This window comes from Halichoerus grypus, chromosome 8 (genome assembly GCF_964656455.1).
Source record: "Halichoerus grypus chromosome 8, mHalGry1.hap1.1, whole genome shotgun sequence".
Classification (NCBI taxonomy): Eukaryota; Metazoa; Chordata; class Mammalia; order Carnivora; family Phocidae; genus Halichoerus; species Halichoerus grypus.
Window position 1 is genome coordinate 27,052,337 of NC_135719.1, and position 19,108 is coordinate 27,071,444.

At 37.6% G+C, this 19,108-nt stretch overlaps 1 protein-coding gene across 8 annotated transcripts in view; it reads left to right on the forward strand.

The window, feature by feature from the left end:
- TJP1 (tight junction protein 1) overlaps positions 1-19,108 on the forward strand; it is a 238,411-nt gene that overhangs the window by 158,394 nt on the left and 60,909 nt on the right. For all 8 annotated transcript variants that reach the window (XM_036084744.2, XM_036084742.2, XM_036084743.2 and 5 more), the window contains 2 exons: positions 17,258-17,382; positions 18,081-18,183. In XM_036084744.2, the coding sequence (XP_035940637.2) occupies positions 17,258-17,382; positions 18,081-18,183 (228 nt within the window). The remainder of the gene's footprint in view (positions 1-17,257; positions 17,383-18,080; positions 18,184-19,108) is intronic.

The following is a 19,108-nucleotide window of genomic DNA, read 5'->3' on the forward strand; positions in this document are numbered from 1 at the left end:
TCTTTTGGGTTTTCCACATAAAGTATCATGTCATCTGCAAAGAGTGAGAGTTTGACTTCTTCTTTGCCAATTTGGATGCCTTTGATTTCTTTTTGTTGTCTGATTGATGTGGCTAGGACTTCTAATACTATGTTGAATAGCAGTGGTGATAGTGGACATCCCTGCCGCATTCCTGACGTTAGGGGGAAAGCTCTCAGTTTTTCCCCATTGAGAATGATATTCGCTGTAGGTTTTTCATAGATGGCTTTTATGATACTGAGGTATGTACCCTCTATCCCTATACTCTGAAGAGTTTTGATCAAGAAAGGATGCTATACTTTATCAAATGCTTTTTCTGCATCTATTGAGAGGATCATGTGGTTTTTCTTCTTTCTTTTATTAATGTATTGTATCACATTGATTGATTTGTGGATGTGGAAACAACCTTGCAGTCCAGGGATAAATCCCACTTGGTCGTGGTGAATAATCCTTTTAATGGACTGTTGGATCCTATTGGCTAGTATTTTGGTGAGAATTTTTGCATCCATGTTCATCAGGGATATTAGTCTGTAGTTCTCCTTTTTGAGGGGGCCTTTGTCTGGTTTTGGGATCAAGGTAATGCTGGCCTCATAAAATGAGTTTGGAAATTTTCCTTCCATTTCTATTTCTTGGAACAGTTTCAGAACAATAGGTATTAATTCTTCTTGAAATGTTTGGTAGAATTCCCCTGGAAAGCCATCTGGCCCTGGGCTCTTGTTCTTTGGGAGATTTTTGATTACTGCTTCAATTTCCTTAGTGGTTATAGGTCTGTTCAGGTTTTCTATTTCTTCCTGGTTCAGCTTTGGTAGTTTATACGTCTCTAGGAATGCATCCATTTCTTCCAGATCGTCTAATTTGCTGTCATATAGTTGCTCATAATGTGTTCTTAGAATTGTTTGTATTTCTTTGGTGTTGGTTGTGATCTCTCCTCTTTCATTCATGATTTTGTTGATTTGGGTCATTTTTCTTTTTGATAAGTCTGGCCAGAGGTTTATCAATCTTGTTAATTCTTGCAAAGAACTAGCTCCTAGTTTCGTTGATCTGTTCTACCGTTCTTTTGGTTTCTATTTCATTGATTTCTGCTCTGGTCTTTATTATTTCTCTTCTCCTGATGGGTTTAGGCTTTATTTGCTGTTCTTTCTCCAGCTCCTTTAGGTGTAGGGTTAGGTTGTGTATTTGAGACCTTTCTTGTTTCTTGAGAAAGGCTTGTATTGCTATATACTTTCCTCTTAGGACTGCCTTTGCTGCATCCCAAAGACTTTGAACAGTTGTGTTTTCATTTTCATTGGTTTCCATGAATTTTTTTAATTCTTCTTTTATTTCCTGGTTGACCCATTCATTCTTTAGTAGGATGCTCTTTAGCCTCCATGTATTTGAGTTTTTTCTGACTTTCCTCTTGTGATTGAGTTCTAGTTTCAAAGCATTGTGGTCTGAAAATAGGCAGGGAATGATCCCAGTCTTTTGGTAGTGGTTGAGACCTGATTTATGACCTAGGATGTGATCAATTCTGGAGAGTGTTCCCTGGGCACTAGAGTAGAATGTATATTCCGTTGCTTTGGGATGGAATGTTCTGAATATGTCTGTGAAGTCCATTTGGTCCTGTGTGTCATTTAAAGTCTTTATTTCCTTATTGAACTTTGGCTTAGTTGATCTGTCCATTTCAGTGAGGGGGGTGTTAAAGTCCCCCACTATTATTGTATTGTTGTCGATGTGTTTCTCTGCTTTTGTTATTAATTGGCTTATATAATTGGCTGCTCCCATGTTAGGGGCATAGATATTTACAATTGTTAGATCTTCTTGTTGGGTAGACCCTTTAAGTATGATACAGTGTCGTTCCTCATCTCTTATTACAGTCTTTGGTTTAAAATCTAATTTGTCTGATACAAGGATTGCCACCCCAGCTTTCTTTTGGTGTCCATTAGCATGGTAAATGGTTTTCCACCCCCTCACTTTAAATCTGGGGGTGTCTTTGGTTCTAAAACGAGTCTCTTGCAGACAGCATATCGATGGGTCTTGTTTTTTAATCCAATCTGATAGCCTGTGCTTTTGATTGGGGCATTTAGCCCATTTACATTCAGGGTAACTATTGAAAGATAGGAATTTAGTGCCATTGTATTGCCTGTAAGGTGACTGTTACTGTACATTGTCTGTGTTCCTTTCTGGTCTATGTTGCTTTTAGGCTCTCTCTTTGCTTAGAGGACCCCTTTCAAGATTTCTTGTAGGGCTGGTTTCGTGTTTGCAAATTCCTTTAGTTTTTGTTTGTCCTGGAAGCTTTTTATCTCTCCTTCCATTTTCAATGACAGCCTAGCTGGATATAGTATTCTTGGCTGCATATTTTTCTCATTTAGTGCTCTGAATATATCCTGCCAGTCCTTTCTGGCCTGCCAGGTCTCTGTGGATAGGTCTGTTGCCAATCTAATGTTTCTACCATTGTAGGTTACATATCTCTTCTCCCGAGCTGCTTTCAGGTTTTTCTCTTTGTCTCTGAGACTCATAAGTTTTACTATTAGATGTTAGGGTGTTGATCTATTTTTATTGATTTTGAGGGGGGTTCTCTGTGCCTCCTGGATTTTGATGCCTGTTTCCTTCCCCAAATTAGGGAAGTTTTCTGCTATAATTTGCTCCATTATACCTTCTGCCCCTCTCTCTCTTTCTTCTTCTTCTGGGATCCCAATTATTCTAATGTTTCATCTTATGGTATCACTTACCTCTCGAATTCTGCCCTCGTGATCCAGTAGTTGTTTGTCTCTCTTTTTCTCAGCTTCTTGATTTTCCATCATTTGGTCTTCTATATTACTAATTCTCTGTTCTGCCTCATTTATCCTAGCAGTTAGAGCCTCCATTTTTTATTACACCTCATTAATAGCCTTTTTGATTTCAACTTGGTTAGATTTTAGTTCTTTTATTTCTCCGGAAAGGGTTTCTCTAATATCTTCCATGCTTTTTTCAAACCCAGCTAGTACCTTTAAAATTGTCATTCTGAACTCTAGTTCCAACATCTTACTGATGTCCGTATTAATTAGGTCCCTGGCAGTCGGTACTGTCTCTTGTTCTTTTTTTGGAGGTGATTTTTTCCATCCTTTCATTTTGTCCAGAGGAGAATAGATGAATGAGAGAACAAAATGCTAACAGGATAACATAACGACCCCAGAAAAATATACACTAAACAAATCAGAAGAGACCTGAAGCCAGGGGAAAAGGAAGGGAAAAAAAGAAAAAGGTAAAAACAAACAAAAACAGAATACGAACACATATGATCAGGCTGGTGCATAGATCAGTGCCACACACTAGATTTTGGGCGTATTTTCGTCTGTTAAAGGAAAGTGCCTTCCAAAATTTTAAAGAAAGAAAAACATATGTACAAAAATAAGGGTAAATATGATGAAGGGATGGAATAGGACTGTAAAGATGAAAATTATAAAAGATTTTATAAAAGGAATTGATAAGAAGCTGGTTGAAAAAAGAAAGAAGAGGATTTAAAGAGGGGAGAGAATGTGATCAGGCAGGAGACTAGAACAAAGCCATATACTAGAGATTTAGGGTAAATTTTGGTCTTTAGAAGAAACTGTATCCCAGAATTTTAGAACAACTTATATATATTTATAATATATATATATATACACACACACACCAAAAATAAGGGTAACTACTCTAAGGGATAGAATATGACTCTAAAAATGAAAAATAAAAAAGATTTTTTAAAAAGGGGATTGCTAAGATGTTGGTTGAAAAGGGGGAAAAAATTCATTAAAAAGTTTTTTAAAAAATTAACTTTGCAAGACTAAGAATCATGGGAAAAAAGCCATGAATTCTATGTGCAGTATTCCCCTAACGCTGGAGTTCTGCCGTTCTCATTGATCAGTAAACTTGGTCTTGGCTGGCTGTTCTCGCTGATCTTTTGGGGGAGGGGCCTGTTGCCGTGGTTCCCAAATGTTTTTGCCAGAGGCGGAATTGCCCCGTCCTTGCCGGGTCCGGGCTAAGTAATCTGCTCGGGTTTGCTCTCGGGAGCTTTTGCTCCCTGCAAGCTTTCGGTACAGTTTTGGAGGATTAAAGTGAAAATGGCGGCCTCCCAATCTCTGCCCTGGAGGAGCCGAGAACTCGGGGCCCCGCTCCTCAGTGCGCCCCCAGAGAAAAGCAGTCAATCACTCCCGTCTCCCCGGTCTCCGGCCGCACTCCGTGCTCACCTGGCCTGTGATCGAGCGTTTCTATCTCTGGCACCCGACCCCTTGTGGAGTCTCCAAACCCAGCAGATCCCTGTGGTGCGCTCCCGCGCGGCTCCTCCCGGGGGAGGGAGGGGAGTCTCCCCGTATCTGCCGCTTGTTGGGTCCCTGCTGGAAGAGCAGTGGCCCGACTGTGCCGCGGATCACGGTTTATGGCAACCCCGAGCTGAGAGCCTGCTCCTGGGCTCCCTCTCTGCAGCCGACTTCCCTGCTCTGATACCTGGGAGCTCTGCCGCACTCAGGCACCCCCGGTCTTTCTGTGACCCCGAGGGTCCTGAGACCACACTGTCCCAGCGAGGGTTCCACCCCCAGCTTAGCCACTGGAGCGACGTCCCTCAGCGGAGCCGACTTCTAAAAGTTCCGATTTTGTGCTCCGCTGCTCTATCACTTGCCAGAAGCGGCCGATGGAGGCCCCCTCCCCCGCCGTCTATCCTCCGGAGTATTGCCTCGGATTCACTTCTCCGCACGTTCTACCTTCCAGAAAGTGGTCGCTGCTATTCTTTTCTTCGATCTCCTGTTGAGTTTTTAGGTGTTCAGAATGGTTTGATCCCTATCTAGCTGAATTCCTGGGACCAGGCGAAATTTAGGTCTCCTAGTCCTCTGCCGTCTTGCTCCTCCCTCTATTATATGAGTTTTTAAATTAGTTTGTTGGTGTAGTTTCTTGATTTTTGAATATTGAACAGCTTTGCATTCTCAAGACAAATTCTGTTTCGCTGTGATACATTATGCATTTTATATATTGCTAGGTTAATTTGCTAGTGTGTTCTTAAGATACTTGTTTCTGTGTTCCTGAGGAATCGGGTTAGGATTTTTTCTTGTATTTTTTTGTTTTTTTGTTTTTTTGGTTTTGGTATCAGGGAAAGCTACTAGCCTCAAAACAAGCAGTTGGGAAGTATTTCTTCCTGTTGTGTTCCCTGAGAGAGTTCCTGTACAGTTGATGTTATTTCTTACTTAAATATTTGGTGGAATTCACCAGTGTTTACCATCTGGTCCTGGAGGGCTTTCTTATGGGAAAGCTTTTAACTATAAATTCGTTTTCTTTCATTTTATGTAGGACTATTCAGGTTATATATTTCTTTGTGAGTTTTTTTGCTTTTTGTTTTTTGGGGTTTTGTTTTGGTAGCTTTGGTAATTTGTATGTTTCAAAGTATTTGTCCCTTTCATCTAAGTTGTCAAATTTATGTACATAAAATGGTTAATAATATTCCCTTTTCTAATGTTGTAGGATCTGTAATAATGTCCCTTTTGTCATTTCTGATATTGGTAATTTGGGTCTTTTATTTCTTGGTCAGTCTAGCTAGAGGTTTAACAATATTATTGATCTTTTCAAAATACTAGCTTTTGTTTTCATTGTTACTCTTTATTTTGTTTTCTATTTCCTTGATTTCTGGTCTTTTTAATATTTCCTTCTGCTTACATTGGGTTTAAATTGCTATTCTTTATATAATTTCTTTAGGTAGAAGCTAGATCATTTGCGACTGTAGAGGTAATTTGTCATTATCACGTTGTTTGTTTCTTCCTCATACCTTTTTAGTTTTTAAATAAGCAAAATAAGACACTTAAATTAGCTAAAGTTTGTTTCTCCTTTCTACTATTTTGCCTGGTTTTGTTAGGATTTTAAATATAGGGAAATGTTAAGTGTATTTACTACAGATCTGTATCTCATTAGCTTAGGCAAAGTAGGAAAAGATCTTGAATATTGAGAAAACAGCCCAATTTTCTAAATGTGTTAGAAGTCTCATACCACCTCATGGTAGGTGTTAATAGGCAAGTCTGCGTTTTCTATTTAGAAGATTAGTGTAAGTTCTTTTCTGTAGCTGACCTCTTGTGCTTTGGTTTTCTTTTGCCATGAGAAAGGTACCAGCCCAGAAAAATGTCATCAGAAGATACATAGTGATCAATATAGAATTCATAATTCTTTGGTTTTTAAACATGTTAACTGTTGTGCTGGGAACGTAGACGTGTGTTGCCTCCTGGGCCTCATCAAAGAGACTGTGACAGAATAGAAGTTCTCAATAACCATCCCTCCCAGAATTTTTTTTTTCTTTCAGGAATTGTTTTTTGGAGGTTTCTAAAAATAGCCCTGTCAGTACAAGTTGAGAGACTTATGCCAAAGCATAATTTCATTGACTTCATTCTCTGAGACTGCAGAACAGTACTTTCAAATATGTCAGTCTTTTGGTGTTCCAAGTTGATCCAGAATAAAACTTAGACTAGAGCATTATCAGCAAAATTTGCTGTGACAAGCTGGATGATAAGTAAACATTTTACGTCTTGCAGACCATAAATTTGTCACAACTACTCAACTCTGCAGTGGTATTGCAGAAGCAGCCACAGACAATAGGTCAACAAATCGGTATGGCTGTGTTCCAATAGAACTTTACTTAGTATTTGGCCTGGAGGCCATAGTTTGCTGACCACTGATCTAGAGCAGTGGCTCTCTGGGCTTATTGTAAAGAGAAGTCAACGAGGTCATCCCCCAACTAACAGAGATTCTGATTCATTTGGTTTGGAGTGGGGCCCCATGTTTTTAAAATGTTCCAGTTTGAAATGGAGGGCCATGGACTCTGGCATCACATTTTTAAGAAACATTGACAGAGGAATGAGAAAGTCATTCTCGTTGAGGTGAGCTAGTGGGCTTTTGGCAATTGTAAAAAGTAAAGGAGATAATTTGAGACTATATTCTTTTGGCAGTAATCTGGAGTATAGATACTCAGTATTGCCAAATAAGGTCAAATCATATTCTCTGACATCTGGTGGTCAGTGATAAGAAAGGTTGGAAGTAATTTCTTTTAAAACAACAAAATCCCTGTGGATTAAAACTAACATTTTCTCCTGTTTATTGTCAAGAATAATATATGGTATGCTTCTGTATTGCCTCATTCTTCTATTTGCATTTTTAGAGGAAACTTTCTTCACCTGAGAATACTAGAAGCCATTGAAATCCTATTTAATCTTTAAGGTTAAGTAATTTTGGGGTGCTCCGCTGTCTGATAAACACTGTTGTAGTCTTTGAAATTATATCAGAGAATAGAAACAGGCAGAACTCCTTGCCTCATGGATTCTGGTCCTATTATCCTCAGTGACAGATGAATGTTTTCCTCAGGTTGTCGTCTCCTCCATCTCCTACTGCATTATAATTTTCTTAAGGGTAGGAAATCTTAATTTTATATCCTCTTGGTGCTTGGTACTTGGTTATGTCCAATAAAAATTATCTAGAAGGCCCACCTATTCAACAAAGTCACTCTTAGGAGGTCTGTAATAGCAGCATTGTCCAGTAGCAGTACACTGCAAAAGCAAACCACATATGTAATCTAAAATTTTTTAGTCTTCACATTAAAAAATACAGGTGAAGTTAATTTTGTAATCTTATTTAACTTAATATGTTTAGGATACCATTTTCTGTATGTACTCAATATGTAAAAATTGATATACTTTGTTTTTCATACTGAGTCTTATGAAACCAATGTACATTTTACAATTTCAGCACATTTTAGGTAAGACTAGCCACGTTTTAAGTGCTTAGTCATCATGTGTCTAATGGCTATCGTATTGGCAAGTGCAGGTCTGTAGCTTGAGATGGAATTGCATTCAGAAGGTCCTGTGTTCCATCCCTCTTGCCACCGTGACACATCCCCACTTTCTTTAGTTTCAGAATTCTCTTCGAAAATGCATATATGTTTTTATGATCCTTTGAGAAATGAAGTAAATTCTCATTTAGGAATTTCAAAGAATGAGTTGGTCATCTTTATTTTCTAAAAAAGCATTATAAAAGATTAAATGAGTATATACTAAAGAATTAAAGGGTGGAAGTTGAAAGCAAGGAACCTAGTTAGGAGATAATCCTAAGGGTGTGAGCAGTCAAGTGTTTCAGCAGGGGAGGTGATTGAATGAGAAGTAAGCTTGGAACAAGATGCCAAGACAACGCAGTGGGGGAAAGTATAGTCTTTGTAACTGATGGTGCTGGGACAACACCCAGCAAAATAATGGATTTGGACTTATACCTCATACCATGTACAAAATTAACTTAAAATGGATCATAGACTTAAGTGTTTAAGGGTTAAAACTATAAAATTCTTAGATGAAAACGGAGGAATAAATCTTTGTGACCTTGATTTAGGCAGTGGTTTCTTAGATATGATGTTAAAAGCACAAACAGCAAAAGAGAAAGAAAACAGATAAATTGGATCACATCAAAATGAAAAGTTTGTATTTCAAAGGACACCCTCAAGAAGGTGAAAGGATGGAAGAAAATATTTGCAAACATATATCTGATAAGGGACTTATAGCCAGAATATATAAAAACTCCTGTAACAACAATAAAAAGACAAGTAATTCAATTGAAAATGGACAAAGGATTTAAATAGACATTTCTCTAAAAAAGATACAGAAATTAGCCATCAGGGTAATATATGTCAAAACCCACAGTGAGATATCTTATCTCACCCACTAGAATGGCTGTTATCACTGAAGACAGTAACAAATATCAGTAAAGATGTGGAATTTGGCTGGTGGACATGTAAAATGGTGTAGCCATGATGGAAAACAGGGAGTTCCTCAAAAGTTAAGCATTGAATTACCATGTGACCCAACAGTTCCACTCCCAGGTATACACCCGACAGAAATGGAAAAAAATTATTCACACAATAACTTTTACATGAGTGTTCATAGCAGCATTACTCATAATAGAAAGTAGAAATAACATAATTGACCACGACCTGATGAATAATGAATAAGTAGGACCCCAGGCCTCTGCCTTCATTTGTAAAAAGGAAATTGAATCGGCTGATTGCTGAGGATCTGTTTGGTTTTAAAATTCAGTGATCCCAGGGTCCATTGCAGAAACAAACAGCTAGAATGAGTTCCATAGAATGTTGAGGGTTGATTGGAAGAATTAAGTGGAGAAGATGAAAACTATAATTGGCGAAAAAAGCTAGGATTAAGGTGGCTGATTGTAAAAATGTGGTGTGGAAAACCAGGAGAAAAAGTAGAAGGCAACCAGGGAAATCTGTAAGTAGAGAATTGGGCATCTTTGAAGAGAATAGAGAAGAATGTTTAGAAAAGAGATTACCCAGATATTTCTGCAACGAATCACCTTTTAGGAACTACTTTTTCCCTTTTCTCTTTTCTTTTTCTTTTTTTTTAAGGAATCAAGAAATGCTTTAACATGTAAGAGTAGGCAAAGGGCTTTTCTCTAAAGGGTCAGATAGTAAATTGCTTCAGCTCTTTGGGCCATAGTAGGTTCCCTGTTGCAACTACTCAAAGCAAAAGCTGTTATAATGGTATGTAAAGGAATGGGCATGGCTAGTGTCCAGTAAAACTGGACAAATAACTGAACAGATCCCAGGCCATAAATTCTGTTTCCCTACCAGGCAAAGATATAAACATTTAAGTTATTGCTGCTTGTGGCTGCTTATAGTCTCAAAAGGTTAACATGGTGAAAGTAAAAGTCTTTGATGCTCTTCTCCAAAAGCTATAACCTATATATGTGTGTGCACATACAAATAAATGAGATCCTATTATACTGCTTTAAATCACTTTCCCCCACCACCACCATAATAAAAAAACATTTAAAAAACCCATTATCTTGGACATTTTTTCATGTAAATATGTAAAAGTCAGTTATCTTTTGGCACACCTACCAAGTGTTTATGGTAAAGATCTAAGAGAATAAAATGGAATAATTTGCTTTTCTTTCGAAAATGCCTCAGGAAGACAACCATGTTAGTCTTTTAGTAAGTCTAGTACAGAGCATACGATTGTTCAGAATAATAATAATTCTGCCACTATCAATTTTAATTACTGGAAACAATACTAAAAATTTTTATATGTATATGTATGTATTTTATGTATCTCTATGCCTATCTTCCAATATTTGTAATTTTCTCTTATCTTTTTAAAAAATCTTATGCATCATTTTTTTGTTTTTAAGATTTCTCCTTTTGCTTTCTTTTTCTTTTGTAGTAGTATTTATTAGTCTTATCCTATCAAAAATTACTTTTTAAAATTTATAATTGACTCTTGAATTCTGTCAACTCATTTTTGAGTTTTTCTAATTGTTATTTATGTTCTTTTGTGTCTTACATAGTTTCTTAAGCCTTTTAGATTGTTTTGTAATAGTAACAGCTTTGATCCTTTTTATTTTTGAGCACTCATTCTGGCATGCTTCCATTTTTATAGGGTTATTATTCTGCTACTTACTATATTTATAGTAATTTTGTAAGGGATTTGATCCTGTTACTTTCTTTGCTCATTTTATATAAAATTAGGGAGTTTTTTAGAAATTGGCTTAGTTTTCCTCTGCGTGTGTATGTGTGTTTACCCATACATGCACGTATGTCTGCCAAAAAACGTAACTGCTGCTTTCTGACATTCCTAGCTATTTGCCTTTTGCACACTTTTATCTGGACCTTCTCTTTTGCCTCTGTTGTTCCTGTCCTCGTCCCGTCCCGCCCCCCCCCCCCCCCGGTGTTAATCCCACTGCCAGCAGTAGCTCTGCAGTGTGGGGCCCTGTCCTAGAAGGGCCTGTGACAGGTCAGTGTTGACAGTTGCTACAGGTTACACTGCTCCAGTTGGGTACGGCCCTGCTGCCGGCGCCTGGCGCTCACCCACCATTGGAGCAGGCAGAATCCCTCCCAGTTTCAGCTGCAGTTCTTAAATTCTCCTCCCGTTCTTTCCAGTGAATACCTATCAGTTAGTTACTTGGGGATTCTTCGGGTCTTAGGTATGTTGGACACTGTATGGCTTTCCTTCCATGTAGGTGTTGGGAACACACAAGTTTCAGAGCTAGTTGCTCCTCCCTGACTGCTTGTGTTTTGCACCTTGAGGGGGGATGTATTGGTTACTGGGATTTGTTGTAAATGTCCGTGGGCTTTTTGTTTATTGTATAGCTGCCCTGCTTGTTTTCCTTTGAGAATTCAGGAAGGTTCAAAATCCATGGTACTACCATGGCTGTTAATTTTTCCAGAAATCTGAGCTTCTAGTGCTCAAATTAGTGCTAGTTAAAAAAAAGACAACTTTTTTTTTTCTTTAGGGATTTTTTTTAAAAAAGATTTTATTTATCTATTTGTCAGAGGGAGAGAGAGAGCACAAGCAGGGGGAGCGGCAGGCAGAGGGAGAAGCAGGCTCCCCGCTGAGCAGGGAGCCCAACACGGAGCTCAATCCCAGGACCCTGGGATCATGACCCAAGCCGAAGGCAGATGCTCAACCAACAGAGCCACCCAGGCGTCCCAAAAGACAACTTACTATAAATGGGAACTTAATTAAAATTAAATTGAATAATTAATCATATACTTGTTTCGGTTTGCTATTGTTGACAGACCACTTTGTGTTAGGCTCCTGCAGGGTTGTACTTAGCTGGAATGTGTAGATGAGTATGTGAATCCTTCCCAGATTGGGCTTTGATACCCAGGTTACTTACAGTGCCATATATTAAGTAGGCAGAAGTGTGTACCTCTTCTATCAGTGGAAAAGTGGAATGGTTTTATGAATGAGATGACATTGAACTTGGATTTTGAAGGATGAGCTAAAGCTTGCAAGACTGATGAGGTCCTAAAGGAAACCTGGGTGTGGAAGAGGAGATGCAAAAGCATAGAGTTTGCTAATGCATGGCATGCTTAAGCAGGGATCTGTAGGTCAGTGTGTTTAGAGCAAATACTGGGGTGCTGGGAAGCAAGTTGGAGTTGTATTTCACAGTGCTTCGTACTAAGGAATTTGGGCCTATGGGCAGTGGAATGACAGGATCAGATTTGTTTTAGAATGATAACCCTTCAAACAGAGGGAAGGTAAATTGTAGGCTGGTGGAGGTAAGAAATTTATTGAGAAGGCCAAATAAGACAAGGGTGAAGATAGAGGGAAGGGGAAGTGTGGAATAGTTGAAACCTTTGAAGTTTTTGATTGCCACCCTGGTCTGAAGTTCACAAACCATTTAAGGCTGAGGTGGTCAGCACTGGCTGCCCATTATAATCACTTTTTAAAAAATGCCTGCCAGAGGCACCTGGGTGGCTCAGTCAGTTAAGCATCTGCCTTTGACTCAGTCATGATCCCAGGCTCTGCATTGGGCTCCTTGCTTAGCAGGGAGCCTGCTTCTCCCTCTCCCTCTGCCTGCCACCCCCCTGCTTGTGCACGCTCTCTCTCTCTCTGTCAAATAAATAAAATCTTTTTTTAAAAAAATTGCCTGCCATCTCGCCTCTTCATTTTTTTGTTTTTTGTTTTTGTTTTTTTAATTGGCATGAGGTGGGGGTTGTACCTCAGCAAGCACTTTTGAAACTGTTTCCAAGTGATTCTCATCCCCAGCCAGATGTGGGGACCACAGACTTCTGGGTAGTTATTAAATGAACTGTAGCAAGCACTGATCAGGATTTACATGCCTTACTAAGAGCCAGGGCTGCATTAGAAGTAGTGGTGCAGGCCAGGTTTTTGACCCTGGCTCACTGCAGCCAAAAACTACACCTAGATTTGCTCACATGTAAGGAAAGTTATCTTCTCATCTCTGTCTTTCTCATTGAAAGTTTCTGACATTTTCAGCATTTCTTTATAATATTTTTGTGTTATATTAACATTTTTTAAATAAAAGAATTACCAAGCAAGATGTAAATGAACAACATAAAAGTATATAGAATAAAAGATTAGTCTGAGCCTCTTCCAAGGAGGAAAAAAAAGCAAAAGAATAATCCCACCCCTTACTCCCCACTGCTCTCTAGGTATTCCTTGGGCATTTAGGTTTTTCCCCAGTGTTTGTAATTAGCAAACAATCTGCAAGGAATAACTGTGTATGTATTTTCATATTGTTGGAGATGTATATGTATCTTCAGGGTAAATTCCTAGAAATTAGGGGCGCCTGTGTGGCTCAGTCGTTAAGCGTCTGCCTTCGGCTCAGGTCGTGATCCCAGGGTCCTGGGATTGAGCCCCACATCGGGCTCCCTGCTCCGCGGGAGGCCTGCTTCTCCTTCTCCCGCTCCCGCTCCCCCTGCTTGTGTTCCCTCTCTCGCTGTGTCTCTCTCTGTCAAATAAATAAAATCTTCAAAAAAAAAATTTTTTTTTAATTCCTAGAAATTGGTTTGCTCTGTCAAAAGATTAGTGCTTTTGTAATTTTGTTAGGTTAATTAGCAAATTCCTAAAGAATTATAGTTTACATATCCATCCGCAGTGTGTAAGAGTACCTTTTTCTCTACAGCCTTCCCAACAAAATGTCTTCGTACTTTTAAGTTTTACCATCCACCGTGTGGTTTTCATTTGCATTTCTCTAATTATGAGTTTTAACATCTTATATATCTTGTGCAAATAATCTGTTTCATTGTTTTATTGTTGTTCTTGTGGGTTCTTTTTCCTCTTTTTCTTATTTTTTAGTAGTTCCTAATATCAGTGGTTTCAAAGTATGGCCTGAGGACCCCAAAAGGTCTCCGAAACCTTTTTAGGCTCTGGGGCAAATTATTTTCCTAACAGTATGAAAATGTTCCTTGTCTTTTTCACTATAGTTAAATTTGTAGTAAAGGTACAGAAGCAGTGGTGGGTAAAACTAGCCGCCATAGCCCAAATCAGGGCAGTGGCACCAAACGTTACTTAACAGTCACTGCCACACACTCACAGTTTAAAGAACAGTTCCAAGTTTCAGAATGATTCAAAGCGGTAAAAATTACTCGTTTTAGTTTTACCACGTCTCAGCTTTTGAGTACAGTTTTAAAATTATGCATTGAAATGGGATATATGCATAAGACACTTTATACTGAAGTACCTGTGTGACTGAATTGGAAACAATTTGTGTGTATGTCTGTGTATGTCACACTATTTTTACTTGACCTGAGCCAAAGTCAGATGTTTAACCGACCAAGCCACCCAGGCACCACAATACACAATTTTTAAAAAATATATAATGAAATATGTCATCATTTGAAAGATTTGCCTAAGTATTTTTCAAATGACCAAGGCATGCTATTATAAAACCGTGATGGATAAAATACCCATTGGAAGTGCAAAACCTGCCAATAGGTATTTGAGTACAAAAAGTTCATTGATAGGTTTCAGATTGTACACTGCAACTGTTAAGAAACTCACACCAAGTTTTGGTATAAAATCAACCATGAATATCCATAATCACCTAAAAGGGCTACTAAAATAGCTTCCTTTTTTTAACTACGTATGTGTGTGAAGCTGGATTTTCTTTGTGTACTTTAATAAAAAGCAACTATTACAAGAGATTGAATGAATTTTCTTGAACTTTTTATTTCTTACTAGTAACTGTTGGATTTTTTCAAAGGCCTTTTTAAGGTCTGTGAATATAATCATAGAATTTTTTTTTTCCTTTAGATTTAGTAATAGGATATATGTATGATACCAGTGAATTTCCTTATACATGAATCTTGCATTCCTGTAATAAATCCCTTTGTCATGGAGTATTTGTAGGAAGTTGCCTTCTGTTTGCTCTTTTTTTGCTTAATACTTTTTGTAGAGTTATATAGAAATCATTTTGGGCTTTAATATTTGGAGTGGGGTTCTGTTTTTATGGATAGCCACTATCATTTAGATGTCAATATTATAGTTGCTTTATAAAAAGTTTAGAAGCTTTCCTTCATTTTCAGTGCTCTGGAACAATTTATGGAGCTTTGAGGCTACCCGGACAATGATGTCTTGAAGAATTCCCCTATGAAATCATCTGTGGCTGGTGCTTTTTTTGTGGGATAATTTTGTCTCCTTCATCTCCAGAAATTGCATTGTTTAAATTACGTTTTTAGTTTCTGATAGTCATTTCAGTAATCTGTATTTCCCTAGGAATTACCTGGCTCATCTGGGTTTTCTTTTTCTTTGCCTTTTTAAAAAATTTAATTAATTAATTAATTTGAGAGAGCGTGTGAGCACACAAGCGGTGGGGGTTGGGAAGGGGCTGAGGGAGAAGCAGACACCCACTGAGCAGGGAGCCTGATGCGGGGCTGGATCCCAGGACCCTGGGATCATGATGAGCCGAAGGCAGACGCTTAACTGACTGAGCCACCCAGGTGCCCCTGGTTCATGTGGGTTTATTTGAATTTGTTCTGTAAAGTAGTTTCTTGTGTTTCCTAATTCTGTGCCAACAGTTGTTTCTTTTAATTGTTTCTTATTTTTGAAATTTTAAGCCTGTTTCTGTTTTGAAATTTGGATATTGTTGGTCTTTGAGTTATACCAACGGAATGGTTTTATGTAGTGATTTATTCTTGTAGTATTATTTTGTGAGGATATATATAGGGAGATGGATTCATACAGATGTCATTGTTTTTGGCTACCGAGGGTTTTCCTGTTTATTTTTTTCGACATTAACCTTTTTTTTGCATTAGTTTTATTGCAGTATCATTCACATACCATGCAATTCACCCTTCAAAGCATACAATTCAGTGGTTCTTAGTATGTTCACAGAATTGTATGACCATCACCACGTCATTTCTTAAAATCTTTTCATTACCCTCAAAAGAAATACTCTACCTTAAGCCATTACTCCCCAGTCTCTCCATCCTTTTCCATTCCTTGCTTTAGACAACCACCACTTTATAGGTTTGTCTTTCTGCTTTTACAGATTTGTCTTTTCTGAACATTTCTTATAAATGGACTTATACTATATGTGGTCTTCTGTGATTGGCTTCTTTTACAGCATGTGTTAGTGCTTCATTTCTTTTTATTGCAAATAAAATCCCTCGTGTGGATATACCACATTTTTTTTAATCCATTCATCAGTTGATGGACATTTGGGTTGTTTTCCCTTTTTCGGCTATTATGAATGCTGCTGCTATGGACGTTTGGGTTTAAGTCTTTGTGTGGACATATGTTTTAATTTGAGGGGGGTATATACCTATGAGTGGAATTACTGGTGTTTATTCTTTTTTTTTTTTTTTTAAGATTTTTATTTATTTGACAGAGAAAGAGAGAGAGCCACAGAGCACAAGTGGGGGGAATGGCAGAGGGAGAAGAAGAGGCAGGCTCTCCCCTGAGCAGGGAGTCCGATGTGGGGCTTGATCCCAGGGCCTTGCCAAAGGCAGATGCTTAATGGAATGAGCCACCTACATGCCCCAGTTTTTATTCTTTTTTAAGAAGAGTTTTTCTTCTTTCTTTTTCTTTTGCTACTTCAGTAGGCTTTGGGGTGGGAGGAGAAGGTCATGCATGACCTATACCTAGTCCATGGCGGATGTGGTCTCCTTTGTTGTGCACTGGACAACCTATATCATCAGGTGGTTTGGACTGTAGTGTGTAGTACAGTACAATTTATATGAAAACACACTCCTCTGCTTTAGTGATTGTGGAACCCTAGGAAAATATTTGATGTTTCTTTAGACTACTCTGAATGGTTCATTTCCTTTCAAGGGAATGGTATAGATTTTTTTTGAGATTAGGTAGTTTTTTAATAACTTGGAAATATTTTGAATTTTCTTTGTATTGGTCTGCCCTTAGTCATTGTGATTAAGATTTTCAGCTCATTTAGAAGTATATCGTTTGTTACTTTCTTTAATTAAAAATATATTTTAAATGGTTTGATATGATTGTTTCTGTTATTTGCGATGTGCATATAAGACATTATTATAATGTACTACTTCTAAAGAGATTTTTAGCATAATTGAAGGAAGTTGAAATAACATATTTGATTTCCACAGCTATTGATATTTTATTATACAAAATGGCACCAGATGTTTATACTAATTAAGTGTTCATCCTATAAATTAGTTGCCTGTATTTGTGATGATCACACTAGTGCACGGCCAGTACATTCAGGAGCTCTTCTGATAATCAAAAATAAATGCAGGATTTCAGTGTTCAGAATTTTTAAATGTATTTTAATACTTAGCATTCATTCATGTAATCAGCAAATTTTAATATTCTTTTATGTCCAGCAATGAATTTATTAGAATATGCATTCCCATACCAGGATAGATCATTCTAATATGTATCCACGGAAGCAAGTGTTTGGATCATGGATATAATAAGATTGTAATTTTTATATTTAAACTTTTTTAGATTGTATGATACAATGAACAGTTGTTTTTCTGTAATTATTACTTTAGGCTCCTGGATTTGGATTTGGAATTGCAATATCTGGTGGAAGAGACAACCCTCATTTTCAGAGTGGGGAAACTTCCATAGTAATTTCAGATGTGCTGAAAGGGGGACCTGCTGAAGGACAGCTACAGTAAGCATGTTTCTTTTGGGCACCTGTGTTACAAGCACTGTTCCTGCTCTTAGTTACTGGCATACTCTGCTAGTGATTTCTTTAAATTAACATACATTTCTACTTATCTCTGTCATAAATGGAAAGCTAGTAACCCTTACCTTAAATAGGTGGTCACTGTAAAAATTAAGATGGTGAAGAGAAAACTTTTTACTCAGTTTGGGATGGGATTTAGCCTTCAGGAACCTCTCACCCTTAATCTTGTCCTTATTGTTCAGTTAAGATAAGCAAGATAAAGAGAGGCAAAGATACACTAGCTCGCAGAAAAGTGAGCGTATAGTCAGAAGGATTGAAAGAAACCTAGAAGGAGAAAGACTTTATTTTTTAAAAAGGGAATAATTTTTTCCAGCTATGTAACATAATATTATTTAATGCCCTCTAATTGTATCACCAAAAATTATTTTTTGTATTGTTTTCACTCTTTTGTAAAAACATTGTATTAATGATTTAAAAAAATTAATGGCCTGTGGTTAGTTACTAAACGTAGGAGATCAGAAAGTAAATCGTTTGACATTATTGTATCATTGATCTGAAGACAAATAGATTAACTAGCCTATAATTAAGTATTTTTGTGGAAGTACCCATCTTGAAAATATATTCACAAACTTGTCTGTGTGTTTTTTTCTAACATGTTATTTTGGTGACCTTTTTTTCTTTAGGGAAAATGACCGAGTTGCAATGGTTAATGGAGTTTCAATGGATAATGTTGAACATGCTTTTGCTGTTCAGCAACTAAGGAAAAGTGGGAAGAATGCAAAAATTGTAAGTATCTTTTACCTTTAATTTAGTAAAAGTATCAACTTTATCGTTGATATGTTTCTGGTTTTTTAATTCATCTTAACCCTTTAAGAAAATGAAAACTCGATCAATAGTTCTAAAGTTAGCTTACAAGAGTGTTTCTTCTAATACTGGTAGTATGTTTTATCACTGTGTGTATATTTTCTCAAAGTTTAGATACTAGGATTTTTTTTTTTTTTTTTTAATTGAAGAGGAAAGGTGGGGGTGATTGAATGGTCACCTTTTTATGGCTTAATCTTTCCTTCTTTTTTAAGTACTTAAGTTAGACTGAATCTTGGCATGTAGTCTGTTTGAAATATTTAGCCCTGTTTTCTGTTACAGGATTTTTTTAATGGGCAAGTTTTACATTGTCCCTTGAACACATACATCATCAACCACTTTCCTTGTTACTGTGATACAGTTTGAGGAGAGAGAAAGTGGTAAGATTTTCTTTGTAGGGTTGTTCAGGGTGCATTTTAATGTTACTGTTACAGTATATAGCTGGAATCTGTCTTCTATTTCATTATTTCTGTAAGAAGTCTTTTTTTTTTTTTTTTTTAAGTAAGGGAAAAGAAATTCAATTAACTCTTGATAACTGGCCTCAAATCACAGGTAAAACTAAGCAAATGTGGCACAAAGTGGATTTAATGTAAAAGTCCTATTTAAAATTACATCCATGTTTCGGAGCATATTAGCTACTTTTTACCCACTTTGCTCCTCCCCCAGGTTTTTGCCCATCTAGCTTCTGAAAGGAATGATAAAGGCACTGCTTTGAGGCCTTAGTTCAGGTATAAAGAGCGGAAAGAAGAGGCAGAGTAGGCCTCTAGATGGTTTGCCCTGCCTTGTCTATTTTCTGCTTTCTTGCAGACACTCAGAACCACAGTGGACCCAATGGAAGGGAGAGGGTGTG